Here is a 21,592-nt window from a genome sequence, read left to right as displayed (position 1 = left end):
GGCAACAGACAGCAGCACACCGCTAGATGAGCCATCGTGCAATGGTCGTGTGCACAACAGTTCCCGTAAGCTCTCTTGTAAACAGTCGCGTTCACAATCGCACCCCCTCTCTTGTAACTGTCGCCCCTTCAGGGCATATTAAATATGTAACTGTAATCAACGAATAATGCACACAATCTTACTGCTCATCGTCTCTTCATTTTTACAGCAACCTTGACAATGGACCACTTGAAACAGCCTCATCGTCTTTGTGATGGCAACTGTGCACATATCGGATCAGCCACACAGGAAAATGTTATGGACCACCAATAGGCAAAGCAGTCGAAAACAATAGTGCCTAGCTAGGCTGTTGGGGCCAATTTTTTTTGGCGATTCTACCAGAATCACCCCCCTCCCCAGCTTCTCCCAGAATCGAGTAAATAGCATAAAACTACTAGTTTACAGGTTAGGGTTCTAAAAAACTACCATTTTTTAATTTTTCTCAGAAAGCTACCAAACGCGCGGTCCGCTGTTTCAAAAAACCCAAACCCGCGGTGACTAGCGATTTAACCGTTTTTCTGACGGATTGGGCCCACATGCCAGGCCACCTGGCCAAGCGCTCACGGCGCGGCCGTTGACGGCCGTTAGCCGACGCGGCCCGGTCGGAACGGGGTAAATAAACCCCCTCGGTCGGTCGCTCCTGCTCACTCACTCTCTCCCTGCTCGCTCACTCCCCTGCTCTCACTCCCCTGCTCTCACTCCCCTGCTCCAGTACGAGCTCGCCGCCGCTCGCCGTCTTTGAGGTGGCTCGTCGTTGACCTCCTTGCCACCATGCCTTCCTGGAACGACGAGGAAACTAGCTCGGAGGAGGACTGCGAGGTCGTCAGCATGGACATGGGACTTATGGTAAGTTCTTTGCCACCTAGGGTTAGGGTTAGGTGCTAGTAGGCCGAGTAGGCCTAGGCTACCGCCATGGATCTTGCTAAGTGTAGTGTTGGTGTTGTAGGATTCTTGTTCAATAGTGAGGCTGGGGTTTGATTGTAGGATTGATGTAAGCTAGGGTTCATCTCAGTACAGTGTTAGGGTTCATGCTGAGTTGGGGATTTTTTTAGTGTTCATGTTTAATGAAGCGTGCAAGTATATTCTGGTGTTGAGTGCAGATTGAAACTAGTGTTTGCTGGTTATTTTGGTTGCAGGAGGAACCAGACACCACTGTGGAGCCCCTTTTCTATGGCCAACTTGAGCTTGCTCATCCCAAGTGCATTCTGCATCAAATGAGGCCTATTAAGCGTGTTGCTTTTGAAGGGCCTTTAACAGGAAGGCGTTTCTATGGCTGGCCAGTCCAGGTTAGATGGCAATAAACTTTTCTGCTATGTATGGTCACTGATGATTGATATGATGCAGCACTTTGTTTGATATGATGCCAATAAACATTTTTCTGCTATGTATTTTTGTTACTTTGGAAACTTAATCATGGCATTATAATAACTTATCATATCTCATTTATGTTATTCATTGTTAGAAATTATCAAGTATATACAAGTTAATCATGGAACTGAAATAAGCTCCTAGTCCATTTGTAATAACTTATCACATTTATAAATGCAGGAAAATGGTGTGAATTGTGGTGTTGTAGAGTGGGTTGATGGGCCTTGGCCAACTGTTCTTCAGAGATGTTTGTGCAAGCTATGGGAGATATTCCATGAACAGAACTTTGGAAGGGTACAGGACAAGGAGAAGTTTGAGAAGGAGTTGGCCAGGCTTAAGAGTGAACATGAAAGGGAGTTGGCCAAGCTTAGGGCTGAAAATGACAAGCTTTGCATTGAGTACACCAAGCTTGTTGATGATGTATCCAAGATGTTTGATTGGCAGGATGGTAGGGTGGACAAGAAGATGCACCAGAAACAAGTGGAGGAGGAAGAACTTGAGAAGAAGAAGGAGCTAGAGGAGAAAGCCATGTTGGAGGTGCAGATGGAAAAGCTCAAACTTGCAAAAGAGCAGAGGTGCATTTTGCAGAGCCAAGCTGATATCATCAGGAACACCAGGAAGGCTATGAAGGATGTTGAAGTTGACAGAGATGTTCTTAAGAAGGAGAAGGCAAAGCTTGAGCTTGTTGTTGCTGAGCTGCTGAAAGAAGGGTATGGCAGCAAGGAGAAGTTAGAGCAAATCAAGGCCATCCTTGAGTCTTGAACTTGCTGTGATATGTTGGTGAAGTAAGTACATCCAAAGGCCTTTATATAAGGATGTGGCCTGGCATGACTTCAAGTGATTATGGGTGTACATTTTGGGGGAATGTGAAGTTTAACCTAGTGTAAGAACCTTATTTGCTATGTTGTTAAGTTGTAATGGATCACCTATGGTATTAAGTGTTGTATTGGATCACCTATGCTATTAAGTAGTGGAAATGGATCTCTTATGCTACTAAGTTGTGGATCTTTTATGCTATTAAGTGTTCAACTTGATCTTATATCTTTTATATGTTATTTGTTAGCGTACATATATTATTTCTGTGGGTAATTGGGCTTAGTGGCCCACTACTCTCTGACCAAATGCAACCCTAGGCCTACTAAACCCAACCCCCATCCATCTCTCAATATAAACCCCTCCCCACCCCCACCCTTTCCCAGTGACTCCACCAGCCGCCACCCAAAAGAAACCCTACAGATGGATCCTGACATGGGAGATGTCACAGAGGAAGAGGGGGAGGCTGTGGAGGTTAGGACAGCAGCAGCTGCACAGAGGAGGAGGAGGAGGCGCAGGCAGAGGGCCCTAGAGGCGGCCCAGGATGAGCGGCAAGAGGAGTTCAACCGCCGACTCGCCAACAAGGTACTGGATAAGTGCAATGATGAAGAACTAGAGCTGGTTTTCACTGGAGGCAGGGGAAGATCATTCATGGAGATAATTAGGTGGGCAAGGATTAGGGCAGTCATGGCTCCTCATCCAGCAACTAGGGCCAAGTGGGTCCGTTTCTTTGAGCGCTATGACTGATCTAGCTATCTATCTTTCTATCTGTAAGTCAATTTGAGAGAGAGTTTTGGTAGTTTTTGTGAGATTTTGATGTAATCTATGAGACTATCTATCTATGTAATCTATGAGACTATCTATCTATCTAGAGATCTATCTATGTATGTTTCTAGAGATCTATCTTTCTATCTATGAGACTATCTATGAGACTATCTTTCTATCTATGTTTCTATCTGTAAGGTGTATATCAAGTGTTGAATCCACATATAGATAAAAGTTACAGATGAAATGAAGTTGCAAACAAGTGCAGAATCCACATACAGTACCATATTACAAACCAAATCAAACAGTGCAGTATCAAGTACTTAGTGAGGCAATGTTATTACAAACCAAATCAAACAGTATCAAGCACTTGGAGTTCAACAACTTCAGCTAGTTACCACTTGCATAAAAGTAATCTTTCAGCCTATTAGATGGCTTCCTGACCCTCTTTGATCCAGTGCCATCTCTATTGGCAGCAGCTGACCTGGTGTTCTTTGCTGGAGAAGACCTTGATGACCTGGTGTTCTTTGCTGGAGAAGACCTTGATGACCTGGTGTTCTTTGCTGGAGAAGACCTTGATGACCTGGTGTTCTTTGCTGGAGAAGACCTTGATCCATTGCCATAAATAGTTGTGTTCTTCTTCTTGGGAGGTGGTACTACTATTTCAGAAGAGGTGTTGGTCCTGCTCTTCTTGAGAGGTGGTGGTGCTGCTGTTGTAGCTGGTGCTTCCCTCTTCCTTGACCTAGAAGTTATCTGTGTTGACTCAGTTGTTGTTGGACGAGGAGTTGGTGCAGGTGCAGAGGCAGCATGTACCCTTGGTGGCCTTTGTGCAGTTGCAGCCATTGAAGAACCAGCCTCAGAGTAGTTTGCTCTATTTTCCTACACAACAATATTAGTTAGAACTATTTTCCTACAAATGAAATGAATGTAACAATGCAATGAATGTAACAATGGAATGAATGGACATACCTGGTGCTTGTTCAGCCTCATATGGAACTTAGGTTTCAAAGGGACACCACAATTGTTGATCCTATGCCCTTGCTTCTTGCAGTTGCTGCATGTCACTGTACCAATCCTAGAGGTATCCTTTTTAGCTGGCACCTCAAAAAGGCCTTTCCTCCTGGCAGTTTGTTTTTTCCTTTCTTTTCTCTAAACACAGGGGGAGAAATATCATCACCAGGTGTATGAGGCCAATGGTCAGGACTTGGCACAGGGAATATTATGTGCTTATATGTTTCACAATACATGGGTTTCTTGAAAAAAACAGAAACATAGTCTTCAGGGTGTATCTTCACTTTCTACATTGCAGCAATGGCATGACTGCAGGGGATAGCTGTCATGTCCCACCTCCTACAGTCACAGGTCTCATTGTTCAAATTAACACAATATGTGTTTTCAGAGCTACTTGTGACCTGCCATATCCCTGGCCCTGCCATGTATGCTTCACAATATTTAGCCCACTTCTTCCCCTCTTCTAAAATCTCTGAATAAGTATGTGTGATTTCCCATCTGCATGTCTCTATCTTCTCTCTGATCTTCTGAAACTTAATCATCAGCTTTGTTCTTATGCCCTCTAACATAGTCCTGATTGGCTTGTTCCTAACATCCAATATCATTCTATTGAAAACCTCACTAAGGTTGTTTACTACCAGGTCTGTTTTGCACACAGTGTCCATTTTATACCTAGCACAGGTATGCTCTGGTATCTGTGAAAACCACTGCCAAGCTTCTAAACTTTCTTTTTTCAAATTCTCCATGCCTAAATCATGTCCATGTTTGGTAAAGGAATAGGCAGCCTGATCTACATGTTTCTTAAGTTCCTCTCCTCTGAAACTAGCAGATTGGAAATTGGCATAAATATGTCTAAGACAAAACCTTTGTGGAGAGTCAGGGAATACATCATCTATTGCATTCAACAATCCCTGTTCAATGTAAGGTAATCTTAAGTGTTACTCATCTACTAAATAACATTTTACTCATGGCAAATGTAAAGGCAAATGTAAAGACTAGGTTCAGAACAATACCTTCTGCCTGTCAGACATAATTGTGTATTTGCCAAACTTATTGCCAGTTCCAATGACTGTTCTCAACTGTGTGAGAAACCATGTCCAACTGTCTATCTCTTCCTTATCAACAACACCAAAAGCTATTGGGAAGATGTTATTGTTGCCATCCCTCCCTGTAGCTGCCAATATCTGCTGACCAGTGCTTAGCTTGATGAAGCAACCATCCAGACCTGCTAACATGATAACATGAGTGCCTAAGTACATCAATGTTTAAAAAGCATATAAATTTCTGAATACTTACCTATAAATGGCCTGCATCCATTCAGAAAACCCTCCTTGCATGCAAACAAGCAGTAAAACATATAGTGAAACCTTGGGGTAGGAGCTGGGTTAAGTGGGTCCTCATGTGTTGTTACTATGCACCTACTGCCAGGGTTAGTATCTAGCACACACTGCAGGTAGTCCCTTATTCTGTGATACTGGAGTTTGTGATCTCCTTGCACAACCTCAACTGCTTGCTTCCTTGCCCTATATGCCAAGCTTTTAGGCACATGCACACCAAACTTCTTCTTTGTGTATGACATAATTGTGTCAACACCAGCTCCAGGGTTGGATCTGACTGTATCCTCACAAACCTTAGCAACCCAATTGACTGTCACCTTTGTGTTCTCTCCACTTGCTCCACAAGTGTGATCCAGGTTCATCTTCTTGATACTGAAAGTTGCCTCATGAGCTATCTTGGAGGCAACTATGTAAAACTCACAACCATGTTTTCTGTCAGAGCACCAAGCAATAACCCTAGTTGGTTCATTTCTGTGATACTCAAAATTCCTAAGAGTCCTCACATGAAAATTTCTAAGTGCTTCTCTGAACTCAACTACATTTTCAAAGCACAAATGCATTGCAAACTGCTCATGTGCATCAGGCCTTGATGGATCATACCATATCCTCTCCTTCTTCTGCTTCTTCCTACTCTTCCTTCCAGATGGCAGCCTTGGTGCATCATCTTCATCACTTATGCCAAAATCACCTGGAAAACAGTACTCATCAGCTTCAGGGACATAATCTTCAAACTTGATGTGCTCAGGCTCACTGTGAGACTTGCTAGTTGGGCCAGGTTTTCTAACTGGCTTAAGCTTTTTGGCTGCTTTTGTAGTTACAGCAGGATCCTCTACTACTTCATCTTCAGAAACAACTGGTTCTTCCTCCCAAAACTCAGAAGGTTCTGAGTTAGCTGCACAAAAGTGCTCTGCAGTATCAGTGCCAGCCTCATCTTCACCCCTACACCAAGCTTTGTAAGAAATTTTCTCCCCTCTGTAATCACCCCTAAAGAACTCAAAATCTGAAGATGATTTGTCATCTTCAACTTCATCTTCTTCCTCTGGTACATCTTCTTCTTCTTCATCTGCTTCTTCTTCTACATCTTCTTCTTCCACATCTTCTTCTTCCACAACCGTTTTCCCTTTGTTAAAATTGCTGCTTTGCTGTGTGTTCATGTAGGGCTCATCGGGGGTTAAAGCTGGCAAACTAGCATTAGAGGCAGGGTACAGAACACCTTGTGAAACTCTGTAAACAACAGGATCACCATCATGATCAATGGGGATCTGTTCCTCATCTGCTGGGCTTGGATCAGTAGCTTTTCTGACACTGATGTTCAGTACCTTATTATCAACAAATAAGTCAAGCATTTCCTCTAATGCCTCCTCACTATTCAGGGCCTCCACACCCTCCAGCCCCTTTCCCTCTTCCTTTACATATGTCAGAAATGCATCCATGCCATAGCCCTCCAACTCAACCAATGCTAATATGGTCAGATAACTGATATCTGAGGAAACTGAATACTTTTTCTCCATATTATCTATTCCTTGGAAATGTAGCCTCAAGTCCCAAATCTCTTCATCTAAGCTGTAGGATTAAATTGACAAACAACCGTTTTTTAAGTCACTGAACATTACTGAACTTTCTTCTAATTACAGTGAATGCACTGACCAAATGAACTAACCAAATGCACTTTCTTCTACACTGACTTAACCAATAAAATACAGTAGCATGCCAAGAACAAACAATTACTATCTCTAATTCTAATTTGAACTAAAGCACCCAAAAATACAGTAGCATGCTAAGAACAAACAGTGTTTACCTCACTCCACCAAAGGACGACGCCCAATGGTGGCCGCCTGCTGGATCAGCGTGGATGCGCTTTGCCACTGCCCTGGCCGCGCGGACTTCCGAATCTGAGCTCAGCGGACCACAGGAGCCGCGGGCAGTGATGGCTGCTGCGACTGCTGCGCCGGGAAGCTCGAGCTGCCTAGCCATTTGTCCACCTCTGACTGTCGACCGCCCTCCTGGCCGGTGCCACCTTGGCTCAATAGCTCGCCGCCGACGACATTTGGCTGCGCCGCCGCCATCGCCCACCTAGGTCACTGCGGGGGAGAGGAGGTGGAGAGGAGGGGGAGCGAGAGAGTGGTTCCGACCGGACCGCGTCAGCTAACGGCCATCAACGGCCGCGCCGTGAGCGCGCGTGGCCAGGTGGCCTGGCATGTGGGCCCAATCCGTCAGAAAAACGGTTAAATCGCTAGTCACCGCGGGTTTGGGTTTTTTGAAACAGCGGACCGCGCGTTTGGTAGCTTTCTGAGAAAAATTAAAAAGTGGTAGTTTTTTAGAACCCTAACCTGTAAACTAGTAGTTTTATGCTATTTACTCCCCAGAATCACCACTCCATATGTTTTTTTTTACAATCCCAGCTAATTAGACCTTAACTAGATAGGATTGTAAAAAAAATATGGAGTGACGATTCTGGGATAAGCTAGGGAGGGGGCGATTCTGGGTGAATCGCCGAAAAGAACTAGCCCTTGGTTGGTTACCTGGCGCATTGTCTTCAACCTCCAAAGCTCAAGAAAGAAACATTAGTCAAGCTATGAGATCAGTAGGCACGCGAATGTGGCGAGTCACCCCTTGCTTGTATAGGTCGATCGGAACAACGCACAACATGTTGACTCCGAAACTCCCTATGGTGATAGCTAGCATTGTTGATTCTGAATGTAATCATCATGGTTGATTTATGAAGTTCCTTTCCAAAAAAAAAAAACCCTCCAAAGCTGTTGCAGGGGGCCTACGTAGAAGTTTTAAGCCGTGTAACTTATCACATCACACACCATGATCCAGACATCAATTCTGCATGATTAACCGAAGAACAAGAAATTAGGAGTACTTACTTTTGCTCAATGACAACAGGCAACTAAGACAAGTTTGCGCCTCAACGAAGCACAATTGAAATGTTAGTTCATTTACATGGTGAATACTTTCCAGGTCCACATACAAAACATTTGAGCAAAGGTGCAAGCACAACATAGAACATCAGTCAAGTTACAATTCGAATGCAGAACACAATATGCCATATGGTCTTTGGGTTTGGCCAAGCAACGTCTGGCCTACTCTTTCTTTGGCGAGAAATGGTTGCCGCCGGTAGCAATTTTGAACAGATAGAATGCCGACATCAGAGCACTGTGACGGTGAACAAATTAGCTCTGTCAGAGATGCATATTGTGTTCACAACAGCGACATAAATGAAATATATGAAAGTTCTTCACATGGTGCTACCAGATGCACAACGTTGTATAATCCAGTGGGGGTGCATGGTTGGAAAAGAAAAAGGAAATGAAGTTACCTGAGGCCAGCAACGACACCAGCCGGCATTATCTTTGAAGTTTCAAGGTATCTTTGCCCCATAACAAAGGTCAAGGCCAGTGCGCAAACTGTTCCACACCAAAATAAATGCACGGTTAGAGCAGAAACAACAGATCAAGGACTCATGTTTCAGGCAAGCCCACAAGAGTAGGTACATTTCTTGCATAACCTTCCCCATTCCTAAGGGGGAGGACTCCCTTTTATTTCCGGATTCAAGAATTGATGGTTAACATGTCGGACTAAGAATTCAGCACTAATAACCTGTGTTACTTTTCTACTAGAGCAAACAATGTTCCAGTTAAAGTTCTGTGAAAGGAAGATATGACGATATGCTCAAAGCATTCCAGCACAGATGTGAAAGCAAAGCTCATTGAGTTAGAAACCTACAATCCCAAGAGATGCTTTGCTAATGAGTCTCAAAATTTGTAGTTACAAGTAACCCATTCACATTAAAGTGGATCCAAATATCAAACATCAAGATAAAATTTAGAAGGATCAATGTCAATAAGCCAGTATCTACATGCCTACACGAGACAAGGTACCGCAGGTTACAGGTACACATTGACACACATTCCATTAAAGAATGATGGATATAACGAATTAACCTGGTAACCAGGTATTCAGACACTACAGGACCCAGGCAAGTGAGCAAGCTACAATGCCAAGGAAGGCAATCAGCGCCCTGCTCTCTGATCATTCCGTTGACTATGCTCAAAGTCCCAATCAGTAAAGTCTATTCACCTTTAATGTTATGATACACCGATGCAATTAACTGAAACTTTGAAGGGAGCATTTTACAGCAATGCATTCTATTATAACCACACTGGAACCATGCGTATGTCAACAAGAAGTGCTCTTGCCATGTCCTAAATGAAAATGGCTACTATGCTGAGAAATACAACTACTCCATTTATAATTTTTGTAGTGCCCAAGCACGTCTGAATGCATGTCAGGACCGGTTCTGCGTTTCGTGTGGCACCAATTTTCACTGACATCAGGACAGAAATCTCTAGTCCAATTTCCTACATGCGCAATAACCACAAAGTCCTGATCCTAACCAAATCAAAATGTTGGAAACCACCGTCTCTATTAGTAATTCCATTCACATGGAGATCGCATAACTCCCATGACGCCCGGCCCACTTCGCACTAGTTTAACCAGTGACGTATCATCCACCATCAATGACAAATACATTTTTCCTTCTTCTGAATGGCAGTATGATCCGAAGATACAGAAACAAGAAAATGGCGGAGTAGTCTCGACACCGTGCAGCTATCCGTTTCTTTTCTTTTGTGATGAATTAGAAAGCATACAATTAAATGCGCAGTTGAAATTGGAGGAAGGGAGACGGAGCGTACGGGTCTCGAGTGCGAGGGCGAGGTAGGAGTTGCGGCGCTTCTCGAAGGCCTTGAGGCTGACGAACCCTGCCAGGAGGAGAAGCCCGCCCACGCCGGCGCCGCCCGCCAGTGAGGCGGTGCTGCCGCGGCGGAGGTAGCCCAGCAGGCCGCCGGCCAGGACCGCGAACCCGTAGGGGATCGTGAAGCAGAAGTCGTGCATCTCCGAAGCACCTCTCTCTCAGATCTCTCTCGGAGCCGAGATCTTGGAGGCCTTTGCCTTTTCTTCTTCTTCCTCTGTTTTTGGTCGTCGACTTGTGCTTGTGCGCGTGGTGGTCTGCGCAGAAGGGGCCAATGGTGGTTTTCTAACGGCGTTGGTTTCCCACTAAAATAAGTGGCCTAGGCCGCTTTCCGTGACTGTGAGTTGGAATGGATCTCATTCATCTTCTCCGCACAAAAAAAAAGTTATGTTGCACATTTCACTTATTTCAGTATTTGTATCAGTTTCACTTTCTTTTAGTATTTCGCATATTACATAATTCAGTTATTTGAAATATTTCCGAAGCATATATCTCAAACATTTCAGTGCCTATTTCACCCTCCCTCTGTCCTGTAATATAAAAGTGTTGGTATATATTTTAGTTCACTTGTTGGTATATATTTACAACATACTTCCTCCATTTTCATAATGCAGTGCTTATAGATTTTTTTTTCTTCTAAAAAACAAGCTTTACAAATTTTGATCAAGTTTCTAGAGAAAATTAATTACATCTACAACACAAAATTCACACCATTGGGTACACTCTCACATGTATTTTCACATTATATATGTGTGGCTTTATAGATATAGATGGTTCTATCTCTAAACTTGGCCAAACCTAGTAAAGTTTGACTTATAGAAAAATATATAGGCTTTACATTATGGAACAGATGGGAGTATATCTCAATCATTTTTATTTTTGAAACAATTAAAATCATTTCTGAAATGACTAAATCATTTTCTGAAATAGTTGTTATCACTTGTGAATTCGTGAAACTTGTGAAATGTATTTGAATCAATTTGTCAATAGTGAAATTCAAACAAGTTTTTTGCAGGTCTAAAAATTCAAACACGTTCAAAATATATCCAATGATGGTCTTGTTTAGAAGGTCTTTTCGTTAGGATTTCAAAAAATATAGAACAGTTTAAAAAATGAACTTATAGCTTAGAAGATATCAATAATCAATATATGCTAATAATAATAATAACAACAATAATAGTAATAAGGATTTGTTCTGATTAGGGAGACAAGGGAGTGATTCTACATGCAACTAAACCTCTCTCTCTCTATTCTCTCACATTGACTATCATTCCAGATCCTATCATCACTAGAATTATCATCTCCATCAACATCCTCATCAGCACCGTTATAATCCCCAAGTGCAAGGAAACACAATGATGGAAGTGGTAAGTATGGAGTGTCAAACCCACAGGAAGCTAAAGGTAAGATCAATATTCTCTCAAACTCCATCTGCCACTGATACAACCCTACGTACACAGAGCGTTTCTTTATCTAGAAACAATAAATAAAAGTATCTTGCAAGTATAAAGAGGTAGTTTTGCAAGATAACAAAGAACGTAATCATAAACGATAAGTGCTTCCTAAGCAAAGATACAATATATTACAATACAATACAAATAGCGAGTGTGGAATAATGGTGGTATGGTGTGCGGAACTGTCCCTAGGCAATTAGCTAAGTTACTAAACCGATTGCAAGTTTCCATGTGGGAGAGGCCTCTGCTAGCATGTCATCCCTTACTTGAAATTCTATGCACTTATGATTGGAACTATTAACAAGCATCCACAACTACTAACAAGTTAATTAAGGTAAAACCCAACCATCACATTAAGATATATTGTCCCCCCTTCAATCATGTATGTATCAATTTCTATGGTTAGGGGTGGTTTCTATTACTCCTACCCCTAGATGCATAGTCCTGTCAAAATACTACTAGCCCTAAGATGTGATCCACATGCGCGCTCATATGATGGGCACCAAAGGACAATAACATAACCACAAACACTTTAAACAAACCATAACAATTCACTAATTAACCCGTAGGACAAAATAATACACTCAAACACAATAAAGACAACACAAAATATAATTCATAACATCAAACACCATGTTCAAGTAGGGGATTATAGTAGGTTGCCGGAGAGTGAACCCTTGGAAAGAGGTGCGAAAGGTGATGAAGATGTCGGCGAAGACGGCGACGTTGATGAAGACGATAGCCGCGATGATGGTTCCCCCGACGGCACTCCAATGCCACCGGGAGAGAGGGGGGAGATAGGATCCCCCTCCGGCTTCCTCCCCCATGGCCTCCTCCTAGATGGGGAGAGGTTCTCCCTTATGGTCCTTGGCTATCATGGCTCCGGAAGGGGCAGGAGCCCCTCTGAGATTGGACCTCCTCTCTCTATATCTCTGTTTTCTGGTGTTGTTTTTTGGCCTTTCACCATTTCTTATATAGCTGGAGATTCATAACTTTGATCAGACTAAAATTTTGAGGTGTCCTTCGAAAATTAGCTTTCTTGCAGCGAAAGAACAACTCGAACCGACTTACAGGGCAGCCACACGGGCCCATGGCACGACCAGGGGGGGGGCGCGTGACCGATCCATGTGCGCCCCCAGGCACTATTTTGCGTTGGTTCCTTCACCCAAAAATCACATATATTCCATAAAATCATATTAAATCGTCGGGATGTTCTGACCTTCCTAGATATTGATTTTTTTTAACAAAAGGCATGCAGAAAACAGGAACTGACACTAGATTAATAGGTTAGTCTAGAAAAAACATATAAAAGTGCACCAAAACCATTAAGAAATTATGTAAATGTAACATGAGTTAGTTCAAAAATTATAGATACATTGGATACATATCATGCGGTCATCTCCATCAGCTCCCTCAACCCTAACATTCTGATCTATGAACTTTTACCACCGATCCTTTGCTGGTATAGTTTATGGTGTTGGTTACTCTGTGTAGTTAATGCTTATTATTTTTTTGGTGAAAGATTAATTTGTTAAGATTTTTATTTATATATTCGTATCAATTAATCGATCCATATGATGTGTTGTGAGTAGCTTGTTATGTTCTTAAGGACATGTGAAGTTGAACCTAGTTCAATGTTTTGATATTATGGTGTGATGTAATTCTCTAGTGGTGATGTGCAAACTCAACTGGATATCACTTCACCTTCGTGGGTCTACAGGATAGCATTGTGTCATTAGCTTGTTCATGGATGGTGGTTAGAGTGACTAAAATTACCAAACCCTAAGTTTAGAAACTATTGCATGATGGGCTATTGGAACCTCAAAGTTTATCATACGTACTCCCTCCGTCCCAAATATAAGACCATTTTGACACTTCCATAGTGTCAAAAATGGTCTTATTGAAAGTGCAACTATCCCTGGGTGGTTTTGGTAATTCCTAACAACATATAACCCATTGAGCTAATGCTATTTCAAGATAAATATTTCAGGAAAGCTCAATGTTTGGCATGCCATGGATTAGAAAGTGGACCCCTCAAAATACTAAGAACACATGTTGGCTCAAGCTCAAGACTCTACATTTTACTTTTAGTGATCCAAGATCACATTGAGTCCATAGGAAAAGCCAATACTATTAAAAATGGATGAGGTGTTGCTTAATGAGTTACTTGCTCAAAATGCTTAGTGATATGCTCCAAAACCCTCAACTGCTTTCTCATATCCACATATGTCCCAAACCAAAAGTCAAACTCGGCCCCACCGAAATTTCCTACCCGGCGCCACCGAGTTCACTTGACATAGCCACTGCCACAAACCCTAGTCATTTCGGTCTCACCGATAGGGATCTCGGTCTCACCAAGATGGGATTGCAACCTCTCTGTTTCCCTTCGTAACGTTTCGGTCCAACCGAGATGAGCGATCGGTCCCACCGAGATTGCAATGCAAACTCTCTATTTCCCCTTTGTAACGTTTCGGTCTAACCGAGATGAGCGAATCGGTCCCACCGAGTTTGCCTGACCAACTCTCTATTTGCCTATTACCAAAATCAGTCCCACCGAGTTTGTGTAATCGGTCTCACCGAGATTACGTTATGCCCTAACCCTAATGGAATCGGTTCCACCGAGTTGACATGTCGGTCCCATCGAAAATCCTAACATTCACATTTTGAACTAAATCGGTTTGACCGAGTTTCATGATTTGGTCCCACCGAGTTCGGTGATTTGTGTGTAACGGTTAGATTTTGTGTGGAAGCTATATATACCCCTCCACCCACTCTTCATTTGTGGAGAGAGCCATCAGAACATGCCTACACTTCCAACATACATTTTCCGAGAGAGAACCACCTACACTTGTGTTGAGGTCAAGATATTCCATTCCAACCACATAAATCTTGATCTCTAGCCTTCCCCAAGTTGCTTTCCACTCAAACCCTCTTTCCACCAAATCCAATCCTATGAGAGAGAGCTAAGTGTTGGGGAGCAAGGAGTTCATCATCAACACACCATCTATTACCTTTCGGAGAGTGGTGTCTCCTAGATTGGCTAGGTGTCACTTGGGAGCGTCCGTCAAGATTGTGGAGTTGAACCAAGGAGTTTGTACGGGCAAGGAGATCGCCTACTTCGTGAAGATCTACCCTAGTGAGGCAAGTCCTTCGTGGGCGATGGCCATGGTGGGATAGACAAGGTTGCTTCTTCGTGGAACCTTCATGGGTGGAGCCCTTCATGGACTCGTGCAACCGTTACCCTTCATGGGTTGAAGTCTCCATCAACGTGGATGTACGATAGCACCACCTATCGGAACCACGCCAAAAATCTCCGTGTCTACATTGCGTTTGCTCCCTCAAACTCCTCCCTTTACCTTCATATGCAATTGTTTTACATTCTGCTGCTATACTCTTAGAATTGCATGTGTAGGTTAATTACTTGACTTGTGCTAAGTTGTTTAAATCTGCCAAGACTTAAAATTGGGAAAAGGCTATATTTTTATTTTGTCAAGTAGTCTAATCACCCCCCCTCTAGACATACTTTCGATCCTACAAGTGGTATCAGAGCTTTGGTCTCTATTTGCTTTGATTTCCATAGCTTTTTTTAAGGTAAGCAAATAGCTTTATTACGAAACATTCAGGGCAAGATCGCCCATAACAGAGTCAGCAACACTTGCTGGAATTACATGATCCGCAAATAAAACCTCTCCCATTGGGAGAGTCATGCCTAATTGCGGCATATGGTGAGCTGCCATGTTGGTCTCTTGTTTGCAATGAGCAAACAAACATGAAGAGAACCATAGCCGGGATTGCACCTTGATATCCTCAATCGCCGCTGTTTACCGCGAGCAATCTGGAGTACGTCTGTTCAGAGCCTGTGCAAGCATCTGGGCATCCATCTCCACTGCCAGCCGAATCACTCCCAACTCCGCCACAAGTTCAAGAGCTTGTTCCACCGCTCTCAGCTCAGCACCGAAGGCATCAACAACATTGTCAATACGGCCAGCCCGCGCTGCCACCACCTCGCCTGCATTAGTCCTTACAACCACGCCCCAGGCTCCCAGCAATTCATCCTCCTAAAAAGCCCCGTCGACGTTGAATTTGAGAATATCCGGTGGTGGAGGGGTCCATCGGACCGTGCTCTTTTGTGGGGGTGGTGGTTTGCAGAAACACCCTTCATACTCTACAGCCGTGCATGCAGCCCTCACGGCAAACTGCGCGTGGTCCATCGGCTTCTCTCCCTCTCGAACCTTGTTGCGCTGAGACCACCATTGCCACCACATGACGATGATAGCTATCCGATCCTTCTCAGGTATTTGCCAGAGGCAATCCAAGGTGATGTCCGCGCTGTCACATTCCGTGAGTCTCAATCTCACAGGTTCAAGATCGAGGCCCCGCCATACCTGCTTTATCTCGTGGCACTCCACAAACAGGTGCTTAGCGGATTCATGCCTCGCATTGCACAGTAAGCATTTGTGATTCTCGATCGCCATACCCCTCCGACACAAAATGTCCTTTGTGGCCAGTGTGTTGTGCGCTAGACGCCACATAAAATGTTTGACCTTCCCCGGGCACGCTATGTCCCATAATCTTTTCCATTTTGCCTCCCCTCCTCCCTCCAGGTTACCATCGGCCAGTGCAAGCCCAGGTTCGGACAGAGCCCGCTTCAGCTTATACGCTTGCTTAACTGAGAACACACCTTTAGGATCGAAATGCCATGCTAGAAAGTCACCGGCTCCGTCCCTTAGTGGCATTTGGAGGATCAGTTTGACATCCTCTTCCCAGAACGTCTCATTAACCAGGTCCACATCCCAGTTGCCAGATGTTGGGTCAATGAGCTCAGCGACTCTTGTCAGTAGGTTTGCCCCGCGAGGAGTGATGACTCGCCTAGACCAAGCACGGGGGATCCATGGATCATCCCAGATGTGGATGCTATGCCCGTCCCCAACCCGCTAGATCATTCCTCGCTTAACAAGATCAATGCCGTATGTGATACTACGCCAGGCATATGACATGTTTGAGGTCGGTACCGCATCCAGTATAGAGCAGTCTGGGTAGTAATTTGCCTTCATAAGCTGCGCACATAGACTCTCCGGTTGCTCTATCAGACGCCGAACCTGCCGGGCCAGCATAGCAATGTTGAAGTCATGTATGTCCCGAAACCCCAGGCCTCCCCTTCCCTTCGACCGTGTAAGCCTCTGCCAACTAATCCAATGGATCTTGTTGTCTTTATCTTGGTGCCTCCACCAGTATCTGGCAATCATAGAACTGAGCTCTTCGTAGAACGATTTTGTGAGGTAGAAAACTAACATTGCAAAGGTTGGAATCGCTTGTGCAACTCCTTTAACGAGAATTTCCTTTCCTTGCCTAGACAAGGTCCTCTCATTCCAGCCCTGCATATGATTCCAAATCCGGTCCTTAAGATAAGCAAAAGCCTTGCGCTTGGATCATCCAATGTACACCGGCAGCCCCAGATATTTCTCATTGTATGCTTCACTTTGTATGCCCAGCGCCCCTTTTACATTTAACTTAGTTTGCTCTGAGCAGTTTTTGCTGAACATCACCGCAGACTTCTCGTGGTTGACACACTGCCCCGAGCACCTCTCATAAACCTAAAGGATGTGTTGGAGTTCCAAAGCTTCCTCCGTCCGCACACGCATGAGCAGCACCGAATCATCGGCGAAGAACAAGTGCGAGATAGCAGGCACCCCTGGGCAAATCCGTATGCCCTAAAAGTTGCCTCTCTGCTGGGCCTCATTCAGCAACGCCGACAACCCCTCGGCACAAATCACAAAGAGATAGGGCGAACTTGGATCGCCCTGCCAGAGCCCTCTCGATGGTGCAAACTGTTGGGATAACTCGCCATTAATCTTAATGCTGTACCGCACTGAAACTACACACTTCATTACCAGCTTCACCCAGTTACGCGCGAATCCAAGCTTATACATCATAGCTTCCAAGAAAGCCCACTCAACCCGGTCATAGGCTTTGCTCATGTCCACCTTTACCGCTGCAAACTCTCCTTTCGCAGTCCGTTTGTTCATCAAGAAGTGAGAAATCTCATAGTCCATGAGGATATTGTCCGTTATCAGCCTTCCAGGTACAAACGCACTTTGGTTGTCTGAGATGATCTCCGGCAGAATAAGCTTGAGTCGGTTGGCCACCACTTTTGAGACAATTTTGTACAAAATATTACACAAGCTGATAGGACGGAGATCCTTAATCCTGAGGGGTTTTTCACCTTGGGTATTAGCACAACATGGGTATCATTCCACCCCTCCGGCATATCACCCCCCTCGAGTACATGCCGCACCTCCTCGATTATGTTCTTGCCCATCAACAACCAGTATTTTTTGAAGACCAGTGCGGGCATACCATCCAGTCCTGGTGCTTTGAGGTCACCAATCTGATCAAGTGCCGATTTGATTTCCATATCCAAGTAAGCAGCCATGAGGGTACCATTCATGGCACCTGTAACTTTCACCGGCACCGCCCGGAGCAGCTCATCATATTGGCCAATGCCATTTGAGGTGAAGAGATCCTGAAAATAAGACATGACATAGTTAGTTAAACCCCTTCCTTCCTCCACCACCACCCCATCCTCCCTTCTAAGTCTCCTAATTCTATTGGCCTTCCTCCACGCTGAGGCATATCTGAAGAAAAACTTAGTGTTCCTATCTCCCTCCTTTAGCAACCACACATGAGCCCGTTGTCTCCACTTAATGTCCACTACTTCCTCCAAATGATCCACCAAGCAATGCAACCGCACCTCCTCCGCAACCCTTTCAGGTGTAATAGCCTTCTTCCTACAGTTCTCCAGCTCCCGCTTGGCTTCCTTTAACTTTTTCTCCGAATCACCCACAACATCCTTACTCCATCTTGAAAGATCTCGAGCCACTTCATTCAACGCTGCAGCCACATCCGCAGCTCCGCCTTCTCTTACTCTCCTCCACGCCTCCTCCACCACTAAATCGCACCCTTCCTCCTTTAGCCACTTGGCCTCAAACCGAAATCCGCTACCACCCCCTTCTCCTTGTTGGGGAACGTAGTAATTTCAAAAAAATTCCTACGCACACGCAAGATCATGGTGATGCATAGCAACAAGAGGGGAGAGTGTTGTCTACGTACCCTCGTAGACCGTTCACGGAAGCGTTATATCAACACGGTTGATGTAGTCATACGTCTTCACGTCTGACCGATCCAAGTACCAAAAGCACGGCACCTCCGAGTTCTGCACACGTTCGGCTCGGTGACGTCCTCGCCTTCTCGATCCAGCAAGAGGGGCGAAGTAGTAGATGAGTTCCGGCAGCACGACGGCGTGGTGACGGTGTAGGTGAAGAACAATCTCCGCAGGGCTTCGCCTAAGCACTACGAAAACTATGACGGAGGATAAACTAGAGGGGACGGGGTTGCCGGCACACGGCTTGGTGTTTCTTGATGTGTCTTTGGTGCTAGCCCTACCCCTCTATTTATATGTTGATCCCTGGGGTCGAAACTTGGAGTAAAAGCCTCCTCAAAGTCGGTTTCACCCGAAAGGCAAGAGTTCTTCTCGTACTCCAGGGCTAGACGCCAGGGTTCCCGGCGTCTACCCCCTAGACGCCAGGGTTCCTGGCGTCTAGCCTCTAGTCTCCGCAAAACTTCCTTTTGCACTTTCCAAAAGCCTCGTGGGCTTTCCCCTTTGGCCCAGATAAAGTGTTCTCGTGCCCAAACATTTTGGGAAACATCCGGAACCCCTTCCGGTGAATTCCAGAACCCTTCCGGAGATCAAACACTACTATCCCATATATCAAACTTTATCTCCGGACCATTCCAGAGTTCCTCGTCATGTCCGTGATCTCATCCCGGACTCCGAACAACATTCAGTCATCAACATACATAACTCATATAGTACTATATCGTCAACGAACGTTAAGCGTGCGGACCCTACGGGTTCGAGAACTATGTAGACATGACCAAGACACCTCTCTTGTCAATAACCAATAGCGGGACCTGGATGCCCATATTGGCTCCTACATATTCTATGAAGATCTTTATCGGTCTGACCGCATAACAACATACGTTGTTCCCTTTGTCATCGGTATGTTACTTGCCCGAGATTCGATCGTCGGTATCTCAATACCTAGTTCAATCTCGTTACCGGCAAGTCTCTTTACTCGTTCCATAATACATCATCCCGCAACTAACTCATTAGTTGCAATGCTTGCAAGGCTTATAGTGATGTGCATTACCGAGTGGGCCCAGAGATACCTCTCCGACAATCGGAGTGACAAATCCTAATCTCGAAATACGCCAACCCAACAAGTACCTTTGGAGACACCTGTAGAGCACCTTTATAATCACCCAGTTACGTTGTGACGTTTGGTGGCACACAAAGTGTTCCTCCGGTAAACGGGAGTTGCATAATCTCATAGTCATAGGAACATGTATAAGTCATGAAGAAAGCAATAGCAACAAACTAAACGATCGAGTGCTAAGCTAACGGAATGGGTCAAGTCAATCACATCATTCTCCTAATGATGTGATCCCGTTAATCAAATGACAACTCATGTCTATGGTTAGGAAACATAACCATCTTTGATCAACGAGCTAGTCAAGTAGAGGCATACTAGTGACACTCTGTTTGTCTATGTATTCACACATGTATTATGTTTCCGGTTAATACAATTCTAGCATGAATAATAAACATTTATCATGATATAAGGAAATAAATAATAACTTTATTATTGCCTCTAGGGCATATTTCCTTCAGTCTCCCACTTGCACTAGAGTCAATAATCTAGTTCACATCGCCATGTGATTTAACATCAATAGTTCACATCACCATGTGATTAACACCCATAGTTCACATCGACATGTGACCAACACCCAAAGGGTTTACTAGAGTCAATAATCTAGTTCACATCGCTATGTGATTAACACCCAAAGAGTACTGAGGTGTGATCATGTTTTGCTTGTGAGAGAAGTTTAGTCAACGGGTCTGCCACATTCAGATCCGTAAGTATTTTGCAAATTTCTATGTCAACAATGCTCTGCATGGAGCTACTCTAGCTAATTGCTCCCACTTTCAATATGTATCCAGATTGAGACTTAGAGTCATCTGGATCAGTGTCAAAACTTGCATCGACGTAACCCTTTACGACGAACCTTTTGTCACCTCCATAATCGAGAAACATATCCTTATTCCACTAAGGATAATTTTGACCAATGTCCAGTGATCTACTCCTAGATCACTATTGTACTCCCTTGCCAAACTCAGGGCAGGGTATACAATAGGTCTGGTACACAGCATGGCATACTTTATAGAACCTATGGCTGAGGCATAGGGAATGACTTTCATTCTCTCTCTATCTTCTGCCGTGGTCGGGTTTTGAGTCTTACTCAACTTCACACCTTTGTAACACAGGCAAGAACTCCTTCTTTGACTGTTCCATTTTGAACTACTTCAAAATCTTGTCAAGGTATGTACTCATTGAAAAACTTATCAAGCGTCTTGATCTATCTCTATAGATCTTGATGCTCAATATGTAAGCAGCTTCACTGAGGTCTTTCTTTGAAAAACTCCTTTCAAACATTCCTTTATGCTTTGCAGAATAATTCTACATTATCTCCGATCAACAATATGTCTTTCACATATACTTATCAGAAATGTTGTAGTGCTCCCACTCACTTTCTTGTAAATACAGGCTTCACCGCAAGTCTGTATAAAACTATATGCTTTGATCAACTTATCAAAGCGTATATTCCAACTCCGAGATGCTTGCACCAGTCCATAGATGGATCGCTGGAGCTTGCATATTTTGTTAGTACCTTTAGGATTGACAAAACCTTCTGGTTGCATCATATACAACTCTTCTTTAATAAATCCATTAAGGAATGCAGTTTTGTTTATCCATTTGCCAGATTTCATAAAATGCGGCAATTGCTAACATGATTCGGACAGACTTAAGCATAGATACGAGTGAGAAACTCTCATCGTAGTCAACACCTTGAACTTGTCGAAAACCTTTTTGCGACAATTCTAGCTTTGTAGATAGTAACACTACTATCAGCGTCTTCCTTGAGAT

General features: G+C 44.1%; 1 protein-coding gene across 1 annotated transcript; it reads right to left on the bottom strand.

Moving 5' to 3' along the window:
* Nucleotides 1-8,155: 8,155 nt before the first annotated feature.
* Nucleotides 8,156-10,395, bottom strand: LOC123152186 (protein FATTY ACID EXPORT 5). The gene is made up of 3 exons (XM_044571798.1): nucleotides 10,037-10,395; nucleotides 8,659-8,746; nucleotides 8,156-8,495 (listed from the first exon to the last, which is right to left on the bottom strand). Exons 1-3 carry the CDS (start codon nucleotides 10,233-10,235, stop codon nucleotides 8,423-8,425), a joined length of 360 nt encoding a protein of 119 aa, XP_044427733.1. The 5' UTR covers nucleotides 10,236-10,395; the 3' UTR covers nucleotides 8,156-8,422.
* Between the last annotated feature and the right edge of the window lie 11,197 nt (nucleotides 10,396-21,592).

Source organism: Triticum aestivum, chromosome 7A, assembly GCF_018294505.1.
Source record: "Triticum aestivum cultivar Chinese Spring chromosome 7A, IWGSC CS RefSeq v2.1, whole genome shotgun sequence".
In the NCBI taxonomy this organism is placed as follows: Eukaryota; Viridiplantae; Streptophyta; class Magnoliopsida; order Poales; family Poaceae; genus Triticum; species Triticum aestivum.
This window is presented reverse-complemented; position numbering and strand designations above follow the sequence as displayed.

What these genes read in the sequence shown, in the direction of transcription:
- LOC123152186 (XM_044571798.1), bottom strand. Translation starts at nt 10,235, where the DNA reads ATGCACGACTTCTGCTTCACGATCCCCTACGGGTTCGCGGTCCTGGCC. An exon ending in CGCCCTCGCACTCGAGACCC is followed by an intron (nt 8,747 to 10,036) that starts GTACGCTCCGTC and finishes GGTGTGGAACAG; the next exon opens with TTTGCGCACTGGCCTTGACC. An exon ending in GGTGTCGTTGCTGGCCTCAG is followed by an intron (nt 8,496 to 8,658) that starts GTAACTTCATTT and finishes TCACCGTCACAG; the next exon opens with TGCTCTGATGTCGGCATTCT.